Here is a 22108-nt window from a genome sequence, read left to right on the forward strand (position 1 = left end):
TTTTCTTAAAGCAATTAGATGCCACTATCAAGAGTGTGTTATTTAAATATTGCAAAGAATATTTTTTGCATAATTATTTGTTATTGAATATAGAGGTGTTATACTATTGTAAAATTGGTCTAATGACTATGCATACATATAAATGCATCTTTAAATCAAATTTATTAATATATATAATCATGGTTATAAAAATAGTAGCTAGGATCAATGACAAAACTTGCTAGGGTCTTGTTAAACACTAACTCTCTTTTATTTTCCATGGACTAAATTTTTAAGTTATAAATACAGACAAAAAATTAATTAATTAATTATATATTTACCCTGTTTAACTTTATTATTCTTTATTTTATCAATAATCAAATTATAATGTCAATTTGAAAAAATATATATATTTATATATTATTTTCTACATTTGTAAAATATAGAAACATAAAAATCTATGTATCAAAAGAACATGCACTTTAATTCTACATAATTTGCAAGAGTTAAAAGGGCCATGGTAGATGTACCATGCACATTAATCGTATGCAATTGATAAGAGCTAAACATAAAGGGACACAATAGATGTTAATGATGTAAGGAGTTCATGTTTGATGTCCACTATAATCTCGAGCCATGTCTCTCACTTCATAAATATATCATTTTGCTTGCACAATATAGATAGAAAATATAATGTCTTTAAACACAAGATAATTATGAATATTGGTTGTAGTGTTTATCTACAAATTGACCATTTGGGAAAACGTCTAATACAAATTTATTTTGGATGTGATTGTTTGTGACAAATTATGACACTACTGGTTGTAGTTCTTACCTCCAAGTTGACTATTTAGAAAAACGTCTCATACATACTTATTTTGGATATGATTGATTGTGACAAATCCACATTATGTTATTGAAACAATTTGATAGTCTTGAAACTTAATTGAAATTTCTCTTTTTAAATGTATCCATGTAATTGTAGTTAGATGTAATTTAACATTAATTTGTGATGTTATATTTATCACTTTCAACTTTACACATGTAATTGTAGTTAAATGTAATAAATTATATTAAACTATGATGTTATGTTTATGGACCCATCAATTATATGATTCAATATGATCTTGCACATAAGATATAACAATTATATTGAATTAATTTGTGATAATAAGTTAATATCAAACATTTAATTGCATTCATGAAAATGGATGAGTCTAATAATTCATACACTGTTAAAAATTAAAAATAAACAATTTTATTTTTTGTAACTTCAATAATTAATGGGTTCTGTTTATTTGCTTATTATATCATATATTTATTCTTTTGAAATAAATCTCTAATCAAAACTTAATCCATGTTGGTTGACAATCATAATTTAATTAGTTATATTCCCTCGTTAGTGACACATTTAAAATTGCTTCTATTACTTTTACTATAGTGATAGATAAAAAATTTAACCATTATAACTGTTAAATTATAATGATGGTTAAATTGTGGTGTTGTGATTCTTACCACCAAGATTCAAACTCGAATCCATGTTGGTTGACAATCATTATTACTAGTTATATTCCCCATTAGTGACACATTTAAAATTGCTTCTATTACTTTTACTATAGTGATACATAAACTTTGGAACCATTATACCTGTAAAATTATAATGATGGTTAAATTCTGGTGTTGTGATTCTTACCACCAAGATTCAAACTCTATCAATTATTGGTGGATGTTTATAATAATGATAGGGTCCACATATGTGACCTCGCATACTCATAACTCAATTAAAAAACTTACCAAAAAAATATTTTTTATAAATTTAATATAATGATCACTAATGTTTAAAGCTACAAGTCTACACCCAAAAGAAAATAAATAATCTTGTAAATACATAATTAATAGTATACACTCATTTATCTACATGTTCATGAGAGTTTCGATAGCACCTCTTTTAAATTTAGTTATGTGGAAGTTAAAGTGTTAAATGAAATTTACTAGAAATCGATTAACTTATGGGCTTGTATGTTCCATGGAGTTTATAAGACATTGATTATTGTAATTATAAATTTAATATATTCATCACTAACTTTCAAAACTACCTATCCCAAAAACAAAAACAAAAAAAAAATCCTCATCCATACATGATGAATATTCAACATCCATTTATATACATATTCATCGAGAGTTTCAATAACCCCTCTTTTCAATTGTGTTGTGTGAAAGTGTAAGGTATTAAATGAAATTTACTAAAAAGGATGAACTTATGGGCTTGTATGTTCCATAGAGTTTAAAACATTAATTATTGTAAATTTATAAATTTTATATATAATTACCACTAGGTTTAAAACTACCTACACCCAAAAAAAAAAACAATCTTATCAGTACATAATTAGTAGTCAGCATTCATTTATATACATATTCATTAGAGTTCAATAAAATCTCTTTTAAATTGAGTTATGTGGAAGTTTAAGGTGTTCAATGAAATTTACTGAAAACAATTAACTTATGGGCTTAAATGTTCTATGGAGTTTACGACGTTAATTATTGTATAAATTAATATAATCATCAGCATCATTTAAACCTACACCCAAGAAAATAAACAATCTTATCAATACATAACTCATGGTCATCATCCATTTATATACATATTAGAGTTTCAAAAACACCTCTTTTAAATTGAATAATGATGAAGTTTAAGGTGTTAAATAAAATTTAATGAAAATGATTAACTTATGGTCTTGTATGTTCCATAAAGTTTAAGACATTAATTATTACATCTATAAATTTAATATAACCATCAGTAACATTTAAAACTACTTACACCAAAAAAAAAAAAAAAAATTTAATGAAAATGATTAACTTATGGTCTTGTAAGTTCCATAAAGTTTAAGACATTAATTACAACATTTATAAATTTAATATAACCATCAGTAACATTTAAAACTACTTACACCCAAAAAAATAAACAATCTTATCAATACCATAATTAATAGTCACCATCCATTTATATACATATTCAGAGTTTCGATAACACCTCTTTTAAATTGAATTATGAAGAAGTTTAAAAGATGTTAAATAAAATTTACTAAAAACAATTAATTTATGGACTTATATGTTCTATGGAGTTTAAAACATTAATTTTTTGTATTTATAAATTTAATATAATCCTCAGTAACATTTAAAACTACCTAAAAAAAAAAAAAAAAAATTCTTATCAATACATAATTAATAGTGAGCATTCATTTATATATATATTCAACAGAGTTTCGATAACACCTCTTTTAAATTTAATTATGAAGAAATTTAAGATGTTAAATAAAATTTAATGAAAACAATTAACTTATGAACTTGTATGTTCCATGAAGTTTAAGACATTAATTACTACATCTATAAATTTAATATAACCATCAGTAACATTTAAAACTACTTACACCCAAAAAAATAAACAATCTTATCAATACCATAATTAATAGTCACCATCCATTTATATACATATTCAGAGTTTCGATAACATCTCTTTTAAATTGAATTATGTAAACATTAAAGTGTAAAATGAAATTTAATGAAAACGATTGACTTAAGAACTTAATGTTCCATGGAGTTTAAATCGTTAATTATTGTATTTTCTAAGCCGTATTAGACTAACACAGAAGGTATGATAAAAAATTCAATTCACAACGACAACATAACACAATACGTATATATTAAAAGGGTGCTAAAAACAGAACTCTACATATAAATACAGAGTAGATCAGAGAGAAACAGAGCAACCGCCACAAGAGCGGTAGTTTATTTAGATAATATAGATACTATTACTACTCTCTCTCTATACATCTGCAGGCAGAGCTCATTGGTAGCCGTCACGTTCAGTTGATCCTGCACACAACAACAACAAATACAGAAAGAACTCCAAAGTAAGCGAGTATTTCGTTGCAGAAAAAAAAAACCTAGCGAGTATTTCGTTGCAGAAAAAAAAAACCTAAGAAACAAAAAGAGTAAAGTGAAGTGAGGTACGTGTTGCAGTTGGTGTTGAGGGAGATTTTGAAGGGCAGAGAGACGCCACAGGAGGCGGGCAGAGAGGAAACTGCGTTGGGCTTAACGTTGGGTACGGCAGATGAAGCCTGCTTCAAACATCCACATGCTGTTCTCCTGTCTTGTGTCGTTGTCGCCGATTGAGCCAACGACTTCACTCCAGCGCAGCAGTTTGCAGTTGGTTTCCCCGCCCCAGATTGCAAGTATCCCACGCACCCTGCCATCTTCTGCGTCACCATCGTACAAGTTATCGCCGCCTCACCTCTCTCCACCGCCACCGCCATCACCACCACCACCAGTGCCACTGCTGCAAATGCCACCATCTTCCCTTTCATTGCCATAGCTTTTACTCACTCGCTCTACTATACTCTTCACGGTTTATCTCTAGTATCTGAATTGCTTGGCTTGGAATGTTGATGTGTTGTATGTGAGAAAACTGGATGTATAAATAGATCCTTGCTTCACCTGCTCCTCCTTAATGAGACTTCAATGCCTCACCAATAAGTTGCTTGAGAGGTGATGGATTTGGGGTTGCTGGTCCATCAGCTTCTACATTTAATGAATTTTGCTACCCTCTTCTTCGTTTTCCAATTCTACTCTGACACACAGGTACATCCATTAAATACTATATAGTACTACTTTTGGTATCCGTAACAGAAACGGCTGTTATGAGATCCTTAGTAAATTAAATGCTCAGCAACCCACCGCAAAGGTTCGCTCAATTGTTTCATCGACAACGGCTCGTCCTTAATTTCTTTCTTCCATGAACAGCCTTTAATCGAGATCAGATTTCCACTGTGCTACCGACAATATATCAAGCTTTGTATTGGCATTGTTCTCTGTAGGTTATAGGTACTCTGGAGGTCACTTTCTCGGGCCAAATGGTTGGGTTTGGAGCGATGATGGTACATTTGAAGGTGTTTTAAAATGAATCGACATTCCCGATTGGGTTTGGAGCGATGATGGTACATTTGAAGGTGTTTTAAAATGAATCGACATTTCAAATGTAAAATATTGTAGAGTTTCTGGATTCAATTGTGTTAGCCATTTTTTTACCATCAATGTTTCGGATCACATTCTGTTATCTATCATCAGGATGTATGAGAGGTTAGGATATCAGAGTACCAGTAGCTGTCATAGCTAACTTCGCACACCTACAGATCCTAAACGGTACATCGGATTTTGATTTATTTTTTTAGTTGTCTTCGTATGCAACTTAACTGCTTATAGCTATTGATCTGGCTTTTGGGTAGTAATGATGCACATTGTGGAATCAGTTATGCACACAAAGGTCAAAAAGTACACATTTCAAAGTGTCGCTTGATACCTAACTAAAGATGTTCCAGTAACCGTCAACTCAAAATCGCTAGTACTTGTTGACAAATGTCCCAATAGTGGTACACAAATGGGACAAATGTTCTAATAGTTGTGCACAAATGGGCCAATTAATTACAAAAAATGATCGGCTATTGGTACAAAACAAATTAATTAATGGTGTTTTCACTATGACGACTATTGGGGGATCTACATGACAATAAGGTGACGGTTATTGGAACTATGTTATCTATTGGTGCTCTTCCCCTATATCGTGATGATGGATCACAAAGTGTGATCCAAAACATTGATGGTAAAAACTCGCTAACACAATCGAATCAAGAAACTCTACAATAATCCTTTTTTATATCAATTATTTGATCTATTTTAGTGAGTTCTAAAACTTCTAACAAAGGTCGTTTAGCACGAGATCTTAGGTTTGTTGATTACGTAAATGTAGTTGATTCGTTTGAGTTTTTTAATATGTTGTGATATTGAAAAAATATAAATTAATAATACAAACCAATTAAGGAAAGCTCCAATTATTTAAATTTAAAAAAACTATACAGGTTTGTCATTAAAGGTGTTGTAGGTCAATCCCATGTAAGTATGGTTAAGATTAGGTTTATTTTCTTAAATATTTTTTATGAAATTAAAAAATAAATGTTTTTCATTGAGGGGGTTGTAAGTCAATCCCATATAAATTGGTTGTAATCATTAAAAAAGAATAATTAGTATTATTTTTGTTATTATATAAACATGGCTTAGGTCTAGGGACCAAAACAAGATACAAAGAAAGCTTTATCAAGAATCATAAGGCATTTATATATAGACATCACACAGGCACAACCAACACAACACACAAATTGACAATCTACAAAACTACCTCAACAACCACAAAGCACAAAAAGAAACTAGATCCCCCGAACTAGCTAGCATCAACAAGCCACAAAATCAGAACAATCACATTGAGACCAAGGAGAGAAACAAACACATCAACCCCATTAACACCTGATATTGGAGGGGTGAGCTTTGAGATCAATGTAAGGAGCCTAGACAATGTAATTTTGCATCAAATCTAATCACATCAATGGGAAAGTTGTTCCACGACAGCTTGTCATGCACACCACTATCCGTAATCAAGTAGACACCAACATTTGCAATCCAGCCCGCCATCTGATTGCCTTCTCTATTGATATGAGATAGCTTGACCTCCTTAAAATCCTTGACCAACCATTTAACACGATTAGTAAATTGCTTCCAATTTATAGTCTTCATCGATCAACCTGTCATTGTATCCAAAATCAGTTTAGAATCCCCCTCAATCCATAACTTCTTCCACCCCTTTTCACTAGCAATAAGAAAACCCCTTAGAAGAGCCCTACCCTCAGCTAAATTATTAGTATCTTGACACATCTCCAATGACTTGATCTTTTACCTTATCTATATGGACTCATACAAGTAAACCAACCATACTAGGGGGTAGATCAACTTGGGTATTACCATTTACCATTTTTTGGGTTGATTTGTTGTAGTGTCAATCCTGACACTATGTGTGCTATATTGAATGTTGATTATCCACACACATTTTAGACTCGACTTTGGGAGATTAATGGAGACTCTCGTACCTTTCCTTTCCTAGAAAATTTTGCTAGAAACTGTCTTGTTCCCCTTGCAGTTTCAAAATGTATACCCTTTGATGATGATACTTTAGAGGAGCTTAACTATATCATGCGTCTTCCATGTTCTGGTGGATCAAAGGCTTGTCTATCATTAATTATCCCTCACATTGAGACTCAACATCCATCTTCTATTGTTTTCATTAGCTTCGCATTGCCACATCATTGGACCCCATTAATTTAGTGTAGTAGGACATCCATCTTCTTCTAGACACAGCTACTTGAGATTATTAACTTGCAGATATATAATCATTGTTTATGGAGTCTTACATTGCATATTTGGAGGATTATTTAGAGTGAAGTGGAAAATAAATTTTACTAAGAATTTATTAACAGCATATACGGTGAATAATATATATAAAGAGGAGAATAGCTAGAATAATTGTCAACTAATATCAATTGTAGCTTATACAAATACTGTAATAATGCTAATATTCCACCCTTATTACCTTGTTCCTAGAAATGTACCCACGATACCTAAACTTTCAACTTGCTAAGGGACCTCCCTTAAGACTTACAGAAAAAATTACTTCACATATTATAAATACATATTTTTGAGATGATCTCTCTTTGAAGAAACCAATCCTAAATTAAGTGAAGCTCTATCAAGCTACCTTGTGACCCTTGGAAGGACATATCCTTGAGCCAAATTCTTGAGTTCTTAGTCCCAAACTCTTGAATAATAGACATCGAATTAATCAACAATAATGCATAGTGGGCTTTGCACACATAAGGCTCTATTAAGCTGTCTATTAATCCTCATAAAGGTATTATTCTCCATCGTAGTCTTGTAAACTCATTGGAAAACAATTAATTTTGAGCTCAACACCAAACCCTTTACCTGTCTTCAAAGCTCAAGCTTCACAACATTTCTTCAAATGTGTCACCACCAACAATTAAATCTAAAATGAAAGCAATAAAATAAAACCAAAATATCTTCTCCTGCAAAGAACAAATCTCAAAGTGAGAAGCTCACTTGAGATGATGAAAATTCATCCATCACTCAAAACTACCAACCTCCAGTTTGACCTTGTTACATTTTATCTCTTTGATATTTTAAATGAGACTTTCAAGGCCTCATCAAATGTTTCAAAGATAGTCCCAATTACTGCAGTTTGCATGACACTTACCCAAGAACAATTAGTAAGCAGGTGTTGGCAACAATGTAGCAAACTGAGGGGGGGATGAATTAGTTTGCTCACAAACTCTACACAAATCAAAATTATATTCAGATTTGATTATTAGCAATGAAAGCATAAACCATCACCACATCAATAACACACATAACACCAAGATTTTGATGTGGAAAACTCGTCTAAGGAAAAACCCATGGTAGGAACCTACCCACAATGAGATAATATCCTGTTAGGAGTAAATGTAAATATTACAATGGGGAATACACATGCATTCAGGCACACTTCTTATACCTCATTGCTCAAATACAAGAAGAGCTACAACCCTGAGGAGGTTCACTGCCTTACAAGATTCAGACAACAATCTGGATTACATGAATTGTGAAAATAGGATCTCCCAATGCCTGGTTACAGTTACGGTTAAGTTTAGATACTCAAACTCTTCTCTTCACACTTCCTCAGACTTTTCCACACTCTTTCGCACTTCTCCTCTGCTACTAAAAGATTAATTCAATGTTTGCACATGCAGATACATCTCTCAAATGAATATTACATATATTTATATAAATCATCAACTTATATTTCAAGGTCAGCTAAACCCTCAACACAAATTACAAAATAATAACCTCACACGCTAGAAGAACGTATGTGGACCAAAACAATGTCAGCTAAGACAGCTTTGGACCCAAATCAATACTGCAACCAAGAATTACGCCTCGATCATCTGCAACATGCTATAACCACCAAGAATGTCGTATAACACGAAGAACACCACCGGATCATGAAAATGATCAATAACGCACACAACAATCAATGCGGACCATCAACACGAATAGGACTCGATCTATAAATATCCACAAGCAACGTGAATCACCATAGAAACAACTGCAACATCACTACTTACTAGAATCTCCATCATCATTATATCAAACCTCAAGAACACAAACCAAACTGACTGTCAAACTGAAAGATTCACTTGCGAACTTCCAAATCACAAACCATTTGAATTGAGGATACATATGAACATCCCAAACACTCTGCCAAATCCGCAAACCAATATATAGCAATTTTGGAGCAATGCGGAGCACAAATCAGAATACCGAATAACACGAACAACAAAAGAACAAACTGTATACACATAAAAATGGCTATGAGCAATTAAATAAATATTTTATATTTATTTAATGATTATTCTTCTATTAAATAGTTAATTTGAAAATATTAATTTATTTAATTCATTTTCATGTCTTTCTATTAATTAATATTTTATTAATTAATTCATCTATCATATTCCTCTAAAATAATTAAATATCTAATATTTAATTATTCCTCTAACCAAGTTAATTAAATATCTAATATTTAATTATTTCCTCCAAACAATTAAATATCCAATATTTAATAGTTATTCTCCTATCCTATAGTCTCAAATATTAAATAATTTTCTAAATTACTTAATCTCCCTTTTCCAACTCACCCTCCATCTTCACTTCATCTTCCCTTTGCCAACTCATCCATCGTGTGGCTAAGGAAATTAATATTTCTTAAATATTAATTCATCATTTATCTTCAACTTCCAAAATTAATGAAAATTGTGTATGTACACATATTTCATAACCATTTCCTATATTCTCTCCAACACCCCCTACATCTTAGGAAGGACTTGAGTCCACTTGTCCTATCATGCCTAAATCTTAGATTCTCTCACTCAGCAACCTAGTCAAGGTGAGATGAGTGACACTTGTCTTCTCCTTCCCCCTTTCTCTCAACCTTCACCTTTGCTCACAACCATCCAAATCTGTAGATCTGATCATGACCGTTGATCTAAGCCACATCATTTAATCCTCTCAAGGTCTATAAAATCAAGAGCTTCATTTGAGAGAGAGTTAGACTTCAAGAGACTTCAAGTGCATTTTGCAAACTAATCATATGCATCTGTGAGTTTCAATCTTGAAGCAAATATCATATAGCGTCACAGTATAATCATATAGCAATTATCATATAGCATAATCATTTTAGCATAATCATGTAGTAATGCATATCATAGCATCAGTTAACTACCAGTTATCAGTCCATTCTTCATATGCCATCTTGGAAGCGATTAGTGCAATGTCTGAGAGCACACCATCTGCAACCAGGAACAATGGAGTTAGGACACAATGAGACATAAACCATGAAGGTAATATTAGTATTTTTATTTCATATGTACTTCATGTAGTTTCATTGGTTGAGTTTGGATTTTCTGTAGTATTTCCATTTGTATTTTGTGAAACTAACTTATTTCCTGTAGTATTTGAATTTCATTCTGAGGATGAAATTCAAGCCGACACATTTTACCTGCAATAAGTTAGTTTCACAAAATACAAATGGAAATACTACAGGAAATCCAAATTCAACCAATGAAACTACATGAAGTACATATGAAATAAAATACTAATATTACCTTCATGGTTTATGTCCCATTGTGTCCTAACTCCATTGTTCTTGGTTGCAGATGGTTTGCTCTCAGACAATGCACTGATGGCTTCCAAGATGGCATATGAAGAATGGGCTGATAACTGGTAGTTAATTGATGTTATGATATGCAATACTACATGATTATGCTAAAATGATTATGCTATATGATTATACTATGATGCTATATGATATTTGCTTCAAGATTGAAACTCACAGATGCATATGATTAGCTTGCAAAATGCACTTGAAGTCTCTTGGAGTCAAAATCTCTCTCAACTGAAGCTCTTGATTTTATAGACCTTGAGAGGATTAGATGATGTGGCTTAGATCAACGGTCATGATCAGATCTGCAGATTTGGATGGCTATGAGCAATGGTGAAGGTTGAGAGAAAGGAGGAAGGAGAAGACAAGTGTCACTCATCTCACCTTGACTGGGTTGATGACTGAGAGAATCTAGGGATGGTTGGAGAAGATTTAGGTATGATAGGATAAGTGGACTCAAATTCTTCCTAAGATGTATGGGGTATTGGAGAAAATATAGGAAATGGCTATGAATTATGTGTACGTATAGAATTTTCATTAATTTTGGAAGTTGAAGATAAATGATGAATTAATATTTAAGAAATATTAATTTCCTTAGCCACACGATGGATGAGTTGGAAAAGGGAAGATGAAGTGGAGATGGAGGGTGAGTTGGAAAAGGGAGATTAAATAATTTAGGAAATTATTTAATATTTGAGACTATAGGATAGGAGAATAACTATTAAATATTGGATATTTAATTGTTTGGAGGAGATAATTAAATATTAGATATTTAATTATTTTAGAGGAATAGGATAGATGAATTAATTAATAATATATTAATTAATAGAAAGACATGAAAAATGAATTAAATAAATTAATCTTTTCAAATTAACTATTTAATAGAATAAGAATCAATAAATAAATATAAAATATTAATTTAATTGCTCATAGCCATTTTTATGTGTATACATTTTGCCCCTCTTTGAAATCATGTGGAGACAACATTGTTTCAAAGATTAAATCAAGTCTTGATAGTGCGCTTGATGGAGATTGAAAATCCTAATTGTGTGCCCCCTCAGGAGATTAATCGTGAAATTGTTGAAAACTCTGGTTTGAACGATTAATCTCATGATAATTGATAAAAAATCAATCAATTAAATTCATTTGTAAAAAACAAATTAAATTGCCCCATTGAATAGCATTAAGTACTCTTCAAATAGTAAATATAAAATTAACGAAGGCTAATTTTAATTTCATTGTTATCCTTGTCAGCTTGTGAAGAAAATATTCTTGCTGAGGTGGCGAAATGGTGATTCCTGTGGAGAACCATCAATTTGAGCGTGTTCGGCGATATCAGTGACCTGTCGAGTATGGGTATCCGGTATGTATCTTATCCTGAGCTTTGTTTTCAATTTTTCGTGCAAATTTTCATGTTTTAGGTGCGTTTTTGAATTTTTTCGGCGTTAGGTTAGCGCTTTTGCATTTTGATTTAGTGCATATGCAATTAGGTTTAGCGCATGTGCATAGATTAGTGCAAATGCATAGGATATCGCAAATGCTCAAATTTGATATTTTTTATTAGTGCAAAGGCTAAAAATCACTTTGATGATTAGATTTAACATGTTTAATGCGTATTGATGACGAATAGGGACCTGATTGAGTGATTGCGTGATTGTTTTGATTGATTGATTGATTGAGTGATTGATTTGATTGATTGATTGAGTGAGTGAGTGATTGATTTAATTGATTGATTGATTGATTGAGTAGCTCTAAGAAACCAACTTAGTTTCTGATGCAAGAGCTTAGCAAAGTTTTGATTGAACTCGGTGATTGATAGAAAACCATGATTAATAGGTTTTAAAAAAAAGATTTGATAGCTTAATTTGCTTCAATTTGATTTGATAGATTGATAGCATAGATTGTTGCAGTTTGATTTAATGGATATAGAGCATAGATTGCTTCAGTTTGATTTGATAAATAGATGATGATTTGATTCAGTTTGATTGATAGATAGATGATGATTTGATTTAGTTTGATTGATTTCTCTTGATAAATAGGAGAAACGTGATGTTCTCCAGTGTCGGGAGAAATTACCGGCAGTATGCCATTGAAGAGGGGAAAACAGATTTGAAAGGTAAACTGATCAAAACATAACGAAATAAACATGCAGAATGCTAAAATATCATTAAAAGACCATTTCACCTTGCTATTTTACCTTCTCCTTCGGATTGAGCTTGATGAAGTGAAGGCGCCCCTTGATAATGCTCCACTTGATGTGCTCCTTTGAGTGCTGGATGTGGATGGCTCTCCAATGTTGTGCACAAATGGAATGGATTTGAAAAATGATAAGGATGAGATGATCAAGTTGCCAAGATGATTTCCTGGGCTCAAAAGGGCAACATAAACTTACTGGATTTCAAGATGATCAAATGAAGGGGTGGAGCCCTTTATTTATAGGAAGAGGAAAGAAAAACAGATGGCTAGGATGAATCTGAGATGAAGGGCTAAGATTTACTTGTGAGCTCACACAAGCTCCAAGAGAGGGTGTGGAGACCAAGAAATATGCCTTAAAGGCATTTCGTATCTCCACACTCCACAAGGTGCATTGGAGGAATTAAAAATTCTCCAAAAAAGGATATTATGGGGATTGGAGGAATAAAAAAAAATTAAAAATTCCTTGGGAGAGGGAATGCCTAGAGGAATGTGTGATTTCGAAAATCTTACATTCACCTAGGAAAAAAGCATTTAAAGCTAGTGGCTGGATGAAAAAAACAAAGAGTTGACTTTGTGGCTAATCATGATGATTAACCATTAACGACTCATTAGGAGGGGGATTAGAGGAAATGTTAGGTGAGATTAATATTTGTAGGAGAATTTGACTAGGAGAGAGAATGAGTGGAGGGAATAAAAAATTAGAAGAATAATGTTAAGTGAGTTTAGGGAGCTTCTAGAAGAATTTAGAGAGAATGAGTGGAGGGAATAAAAATTAGAAGAATAATGTTAAGTGAGTTTAGGGAGCTTCTAGAAGAATTTATTAGGTTAATGATGAATTATGAAGATGATTTGTAGGAATCATGTCGGTTAACTAATTAATTGAAATTAATTCGCCAAGAGGAAGATTTGTGAGGATTTGATTTTTTTAGAAGAATAAAGAAAGGGATTGATTTATTAAATAAATCAATCATATGCTATAGTGACAATGTTAATTATATTTAATTAATATTCAGAGGAATTTGAATTAACATAATTAATTAATTAATTATGCGAGGAATTAAAAATAATTAAAATAATTATTTTTAAGTGTCTACAGCCATTTAGTGTCAGAGCTGACATACGCTGAGGTTAGACATATAGATGCTTGTGGTTTACGCCATTTGTTGTATATGCCTGAGATTACGCATAATAGAGGATTATTGATGGCGTTAGCCGAGAGATGGCACATTGAGCATAACACTTTCCACTTGCCCACAGGTGAGATTAGTGTGACGCTCAAGGATTTCTATAGGATTTTGCACATCCCAATGACTGGCGAGCTAGTGCAATATGATTTTCAGGATCATGTTGGGACAGAGGCTTGCAGAGCCGTGTTTGCTGATGATAGCATTGGTAGAGGAGAGATCCGATGGGAGGATATGGTGATGTATTACGAGGCTCTTCCCATGATTCTTGCTGGTTTGATTGGAGGATTTATTTGTCCTGATAAGCGATCATAAGGTTTTCCTGTTAGATGGGGTGAGATTCTCCTGAGTATGATGCAACATTGTACTTGATATGCTTGGGGTGTTTGCATGCTCGCACATTTATATCATGATCTTCACTAGGTGGTGTATGATGAGAGTGCTAGTTTGTCTAAAGGATGCACTTTATTGCAAATCTGGTGTTGGGAGCACATTGCTATTACTCGGCTTATCCATCATAGAGTTCGTGGAGAGAGATAGTCATATGTGTATTTTTATGCAGGTATCCTTAGCATAAGTTGGGTAAGATGGAGTATTGGCATTGGGTGCTTGATTCATTGGATAGCATTCTTTGGAGACCATATGTTGATTGTGAGCCATGGATGGATGATGCACAGACATTGCCATTTATCATGCAGAGTAGATATCTCATTGGTCGGACACCTTACATTATTGAGCAACAGTTGATTAGTCGCATTCTAAGATAATTTGGGATGATCCAGCCTATGCCTACTGGTGTGATGATATATGCTCGGTGTTACAGAGATACACGAAATTGGGGACCTTCTTTGTCATTTGAGATTGCTCGTACAGATTTTCTTGCTACTTTGAGAGTGGCTTATGATATGAGATTACACATTCTTGATCCTGGGGTTACTGTAGATTATGCTCAGTATATATTAGCTCATCCATTTCCTCGCATTATTGATCCAGCAGATCCTCCTCCCAGCTCAGGAGATGAGGATGATGATTCAGATGATCCAGTTTTTAGGAGACGGAGACGAGAGCTCAGAGATGCTCGGGAGGCCGGGGGAGGTGGAGATGAGGGTGGGGATGGAGGTGGTGGTGGTAGGAGACCTGGATGGAGGGGAAGTCGATTGAGAGTCCATGGAGGACCATTTGGACCAATTGGTAGGATTGGGAGACCACATCCTATTGGTGGGAGGGATGTTGGACAGATTGGGAGGGAGCAAAAAGTAAAATTAACACATTTGTAATGCAGATTCACGCATGTGTGAATTCTGACAGCGCTTTTGTTCCGCAGGTTAGCGCATTTGCATCTTAGGTTAGCGCATTTGCATTCTCGGTTAGCACATTTGCACCATAGATTAGGGCTTTTGTCTTAAAGTCTATGCATTTTCATTACAGGTTCGCGCATTTATGTCCTAGGTTAGCGCATTTGTCAAAGAAATCACACTTTTATATCCACAAAGCAGCGCTTTTGCAGTCTAGGTTAGCTCTTTTGACCTACAGGTTAGCGCTTTTGAGCAAGAAGATAGCGCATATGTTAGATTAGCGCTTTTGTTTACAAACTAACCAAAAATTCATTGCAGGTTCGAATGTCCAAGAAATCATATTTTTTCAGACTACTGACATGCATGTGCAAGATGGTGTTTAAGGGCAATTTTATGCATTTCCTTATCTAGTTAATTAAAAGTCTTATTTTGGGAAGCAACATATCATATTTTGTTCATTTAGTCTAACTAATAGGGAAAATTGACAACATGCAACTTGCATTTTTAGTATTTTCTCTAAAATAGTTGCACATAGACTTTTAAAAGGCCTAAAATAAACACCATGCTTGTTGGAGCAACATCTCCAAATAGGACTTAGCCAACAATTGCTTTGAAAGGATTAAAAAGAACACTTATATTCTGTGTCTCGAAAGTGGTAGGTATATGCTCTCCCCTTAATTGGGTGACCAAAAAGCCAAACCCACTCTTTTATGCTTTCTTTACTTTTAAGTAATTGAATCCTTTAGAGGGACTGCCTTCCCGAGCTACCTTGAGGGGGGCAGTGAGAGGGGAACGACCTAAAGTGGAAACGGGCTAATATCGAGTCCTTCCAATCCACTATATATAAATCGTGTTTGTGATGAAAGTCTCAAACAACATGTGTTGATAAGTTCATACCAACACTAAGTTTCCCCATAAACCCTATGGAGCATAACCTCTATAGGCTGGGAACTTTCTATATTTAAAGAGCTGAAAGTGCCACATGTATGGCCACATGACCAGAAGCCTTTACTAAAAACCACTTGTACTAGTTGCCAAAATCCTTCTAGTTGTTGGCGCAGGAGGTCGGACCTCTGAAACGGCTCACATACATACGGTTCCTAGTAGAGATATAAAGTTTGTCATGGAGAGTTTTCATGGAAACTGGTGCTTGGCTGCCCCGAAGAAGTGAGTGTCGAGGGTGGAGCCAGTGGGGTCAAGCATCTAAATATCCGCTTTGAATAGCATAGCCTCGGGGGAAACCCCATGTGAGATTCAACAACTATTGTCTCAACCTGCCATAAGATTTGTACTTGCTTGTGCATTTTGTTTATTAAACATTGTGTCTTCTATGTCTATAACATGTTCCAAATGGTCAAAATTTGAAGAAGATTATCATCTACGAGTGAGCAAAAATCCAACAAATTGCTGAAAAAAATTGATCAAAAGGGTAATACAAAGGCTTTCCAACATTTGAAACACCAGATCAAACCAAGTGATCAAGAGTATATCATCCAACTATCTCAACGACAACAATACCTAGATAGGTATTCAAGTTAGTCAAAAAAGTTTCCATATCAAGAGACTTTATCCATATCATTTGATGTCATAGGGGCCTATCGAACAGCACAAAAGATAATTATTGTAGCTCTCACAATACTTTGGCTAATTCTTGGTCGATTTTTCTTATCTTATGCTCTGGTTTTTCCCTCGGCATATCCATTTTCTGGTCTAGGCTACATTCCAACTTCACTTTGGAGGAAGCTCTTATGGGGGGATTTAGTCTAAGTTCATCCGAACACTATTGACAACTACTTTCATAATGACCCTTGCGTTTGGATGTATGCCAAGGAAGGGGGCATCATCCCGTTCATGGAAGCCATGACTAGGTTTGACGAAAACCTCTCCATGCAGTTTGTCAGCACTTGGAATGACATAAGAGCTGTTATGGGGGATATTTCGTTTGAAATCAGTTGGGATGTCATTACCCAAGCTACGGGTCTTTCAATCGATGGAAGGAAGTGGAAGACAACCAACAGGGTCGTGGATGAGACTAGTATGAACTACTTCTACAAAAAAGGTGAGGAACCTGTCAAGATGCGTGGGGGTTTCAACAGGGAATGCCTACCCTACCCGTGGGACCAAGTGTTGGGACCTATAAGAAATTTTGCTAAATTTGGTGACCCAATGAAACCTTGCTTTAAGGATTTCTCTTCACGACTTTGTAAAGTGAGGGCGTGAAAATTTAAAACCTGCAGGCAAATTCTTTTGGCAAGTGTATCGCCAAATCCCCTACGTCGTACTTGGGAAGCAAAGAAACTTCAATGCAGATGCAATCGACCTGTGTAAGGCGTTTCTACTTGGGCACCAAACTGGGTTTACAAAAGAAATGAACTTTCAGGCATAAACATTTATCTCACATTGGTTGCGTGGAGGAAATTTGTTGTATTTAAATACTTGGTCGCGCACATCCTTAGTGTCAAAGCTTTCGGGCTTTTGACAAGTGGCCAATCAAGTAAGCAATGCCCCCCCCCCGCGTGCATGTGCATCTTAGAGCGGCCAAATTTTGCAGTGGAAAGGTAAAATAACTAGCGAGCAAGTCAGACAGATCATCAGTGATCATAGATGATCCAACGGTGGTCACTAGGTCATGATGGGAAGCTACTCATTACAGTATCCATCACGACTAAGCGACAAGGCGGGCCCAGGTCTAGTAGAAGGTCGGGTCTAAAGTGACGTGGCGGTTAAGGTGGCGCCCAATTGGATCCAAAGGTGAACCAGAGGCTAATACGTGGTGAGCCCGGCAGAAGGGGTGAGAGGCAAAGACCAATTCGAGACCTTACGACTTAAACCTAGTCTCCAACTCGCTAGCATAAAATGCTAACACCCAAAAGATTAGAGACCTCACGAGCGAGCAGATCTACAGATAATCCAACGGTGGTTGCTAGGTCGTGGTGAGAAACTGCTAGTTGGCATATCCCTCACAACCCCGCAACAAAGAAGAGCTTCATTTCGGCGGTTAGTGGAGGTTGTGCTAAGGTGTCAGAGTGGAGAGCCCGAAATGAATACCCTCGCAACAGGTGGCGCCCAATTATAAACTCTAGAGCCAATCAAAGGGTGTCGCGCGATTGACCATGTGGTAGTTGAGGTGGCAGTCCCGATGGGCTTGGGGCGAGTCAGGACGTGCCATGTAGCGGGAGTCTATGAAGAATTAGGGCAGGCCCAAGTCAAGTGGCAAGTCCAAGGTGGCGAGTAGATGGATCCAAAGGCGTATCAGGATGTGACATGTGTCAGGCCCACCAGAAGAGAAAGTGATAATGGGAGTCGCTCAGGCGAGGTAAAATCCAAACAAGTTAGGGCAGATCAATGGTGATATGAGGCAGATCAACGGTTGTCCCCAAGTCATAACGAAAAGTTGCTTGATGGCTAAAAGTCGCGACTTGGTGACCAAGCGGTGGGGCCTGATAGAGAAGGAGATAAATCCAGAGGAAATAAAAAGAACAAGCAAGTTGAGGAAGAAACAAAGAGCTTCATTCCAACGGTGAACCTAGGCGATGCTGAGGTGGCAAGATAAGGGCCCCGGAATGAACTAGATGGTGCCACATGATGGAGATGCATGGAAGATGTCTGTGCGGGAATTTCAAAGATTTAAATATAATTTCTGATTGTGGTGAATAGGTAGAAAATTAAACGATTAACCTGCATAGGGATTAATGCGCCTAAGGAATTATTTTTTACCCGATATATAAGTGTTATATATCGTTGGAAGGCTCTCGATCCGAGGAATCTGATTCTATAGTCAAGTGTAACCCATGACAAGTATTTTTGGGGCAGTTACCTCAAGATCTCAGACTGGATTTTTCAATCAGAGAGATTGGATGTTCTACAGGCCAAGTTGTGCGAATCAGTTAATGCTGAAAGATAGGGTGGTTGTTGTTCTCAGAGAATGAAATCTGATTTTGTCCTCCCTGCCTTCTTATTCGGGGTCTTCTCATTTTGTAAGGGTTCCAAATTTTTGTGAGCAAGGCTCCTAAATCTCGATTTCCAATTCTGAGCTTTTGCCAAATTTGTAATACAATGTTCCTTTTCAAGCAATAGAGTATCTTCTTGTTGTAAATGTTTTCTGTTGTAGGTCACATATATGTAAGGCATATCTACAATTTATTGGATTGTCTCTAGGCCTTCTCTTATTTTCAATGAATCCTGTCTTCAAGGGAGTTTGGGTTTGTCCTCTCAAAGTGGGAGAGTAATGGGTGTTCTTAGGTACTCTTCAAGGAAGGGTTTAAATTCTATGAGCAATCATTTTTGAATTCAGGATAATGTCTGGATATGTATGATCCTCTGTTTGAGTTTAGAATGTATTAATGTTAGGCATTAATACATGGATAATCTTTTTCAATAAATTAGATTTGTAATAGAAGTTTCCATTTACAGTTTGATGTATGACTTCATGCCCTTGGATAAGGCACTGGTCTTGCAGATTCTGGGGATTCTCAGAGATTTTAAAATATCAAGTATCCATTTTCTTTCATGTTTGTAGTTTTAGATGTTCCATCTATCTCATGCTCCAATCTTGTTGAGATGTCAATGTAGATCTAGCCCATCTGCAGTAACCTCCTTGTTGTTGAGCCCTGTGGGATTTATCTGCTTTTGTTGATGCCATATGTCTGCCATTGGTTGTATTTTATGCATCAAAGGGTGTCCCCCCCTAGGTCTTGCAGAACATGAAGTGTAGGAGGATCATTAGGATACTATGTTAATGTTGTCCAAGCCCTAAAGCTTTTTCATTGATTGAGATTGGCTTTCTCATAGATAGTTTACAGATGAACTTGGTTTGCTCATTTTGAAACCAACACCAGGTGTGCAAAATTATTATGAAATACGTTACCCTTGAGGGAAGGTATGGTGTTTTCTATTATTACCATTTCTCGTTGCTCAATCACTTTCACAACCATGATACTATTTCTTTCCCGTTCTTTTTACTACATGCCTTAGAGTCTATTGTTAAAGATGTCTGCCATTGCATGAGTTAAGACAACAATTACACCATCCTCCACCAGGGTTTGATGTTTCGGCTCTACAACTTCCATAGGGCCCCGTGTCCTCCTAAACCCATCTCTATTCAACCTGCTCCCTCCATCCAAGGCCCCCCTGTTGGTACTAAAAAAGGTCTCAAAAAGACCTCAAAAAATCCTATTATGCCTTGTCAATCCCCTGACCACGCCCCTCTCATTTCCCCCAAAACTAGGGAGAAAAACAAAAGCAACCCTTTCGCTGCTAAACCCACCTCCAAGAAACCCAGGAAAGAACCTAAAATCCTGTTAGTTGAGTCTGACGTAGAGGATGGAGTGACCCCGCAAAGATCCCATAGGTTTGTTGGCAAACCTCAGATGAAACAAATTGTCGTGAGGAAGAACTATGTTAATGAGGAAGAGGAAGTTTCTGAGAAGGTAGAAAGTGATAAGGTTGAGGACGAGATGGAGGCTACAGAGGGCTCAGAATCCTCCAAGCTAGGTACAAACACCCCTGACTCTGAGATTATCAAGGATGCTAATAAGAACGTCTCCCCTTGTTCTAACACTCCCCCCCCGCCCCCCCCTCATATCTCTGAGGAGGATGGAAGAAAGTCTGAGGGCGGGCAAACTGTTATTGAAGGTGGGGAGGAGGAGGTGGTGCAGTGTGCGGGTTGTAATGCTATCTCTGAGAACCTAAATGGAGTGAAGAAGAAGATGGACTATCTGGAGTCCCTTGTCAACAAAATTGGAAAATTCGCCATTAAAGTCATGCACTCCTCGACTACTTCAATGTGCCTGTTGCACCAAGAAAAATTGAAACAGGGCGGGCTGGAAGATGACACCACGAAGGAACTGTTTGAGTTCCTAGATGAAGATTGGACTAGGCTTCTGCTCTCACAAGACATCGGAGCTGGAAAACACGATTAATGGTGGAAGCTTTTCTTTTTTTTTATAGTTTTAATTTCAGGATCGGTTGGATCCCTGTTAAGTTTAATTTCCTTATTAGCCATATGAGGCTTGCCAAAACTCTTGCTACTTTCCTCAGTTTTTATAGTATGAACAATATGTTGATTATCTGTTATTTAAGGTGCTATTTGGACGAGATTGTTATCAATCTTGGGTTATCCAATAGTTGTAGGCGGTTTTTGTTTTTGATGACTAAGGTAGGGATTGGCTGGCTATCGTTAGGCAGCCGTGTGTGTGCTGGTTTTGCTCTCTTTGAGGCTTGTTGTATTTTTCAAGTCAGCCCCCTTGTTTTGGCTGCTTTATTATAAAAAACAATAAATTATTCAAATAATGCGATTCATTGCCACTTAAATTGAAATTTCTCTTTCAGTTATACACATGTAATTGTAGTGACATGTAATAAATTATGTTAATTTATGATGTTCTGAAATTGATTAAATCGGGAGAGGTCCCAAAACCGATACATAACAGGGTGGAACTCACAAGTAGTGAGCCCCCCAACATCTACAAAGAGGAAACCTCTTTGGGTAAAAGCACAAAACTGTGTGTCACACTTTTATAAAGGCACCGGCCAACATAACTAAAATTGTTTAACTTCGACCGCATAAAAGTGACATTTCTAAATTAAATTTTGAATTGATGTAAACTGATCAAATGTAGAATTATTAATGAAATTTATGTCTGTTATTTTTTAAAAAAATTAGGAAAAAAATTGATATTTTTTTTATAAATTCAAAGACAAATTTTTCATTACTGAAAAATGTTAAAAATCAGGGGTTCTAGTTGACACCACCAAAAAAAATGAAAAATGGACTTTTTTTTCGAATTTTTTTTTTCCAAATA

General features: G+C 35.5%; 1 protein-coding gene across 2 annotated transcripts; it reads right to left on the minus strand.

Annotated features, from left to right (window-relative positions):
• Positions 1 to 3647: 3647 nt before the first annotated feature.
• LOC131041577 (non-specific lipid-transfer protein 1) lies at positions 3648 to 4433 on the minus strand. 2 transcript variants are annotated; one of them, XM_057974703.2, is made up of 2 exons: positions 3956 to 4433; positions 3648 to 3923 (listed from the first exon to the last, which is right to left on the minus strand). In XM_057974703.2, exons 1-2 carry the CDS (start codon positions 4347 to 4349, stop codon positions 3766 to 3768), a joined length of 552 nt encoding a protein of 183 aa, XP_057830686.1. In that variant the 5' UTR covers positions 4350 to 4433; the 3' UTR covers positions 3648 to 3765. The 2 variants fall into 2 exon arrangements, with proteins under 2 accessions (XP_057830686.1, XP_057830687.1); XM_057974704.2 differs by having other exon boundaries at positions 3648 to 3852; positions 3991 to 4431.
• Between the last annotated feature and the right edge of the window lie 17675 nt (positions 4434 to 22108).

This window comes from Cryptomeria japonica, chromosome 8 (genome assembly GCF_030272615.1).
Source record: "Cryptomeria japonica chromosome 8, Sugi_1.0, whole genome shotgun sequence".
NCBI lineage: Eukaryota > Viridiplantae > Streptophyta > Pinopsida > Cupressales > Cupressaceae > Cryptomeria > Cryptomeria japonica.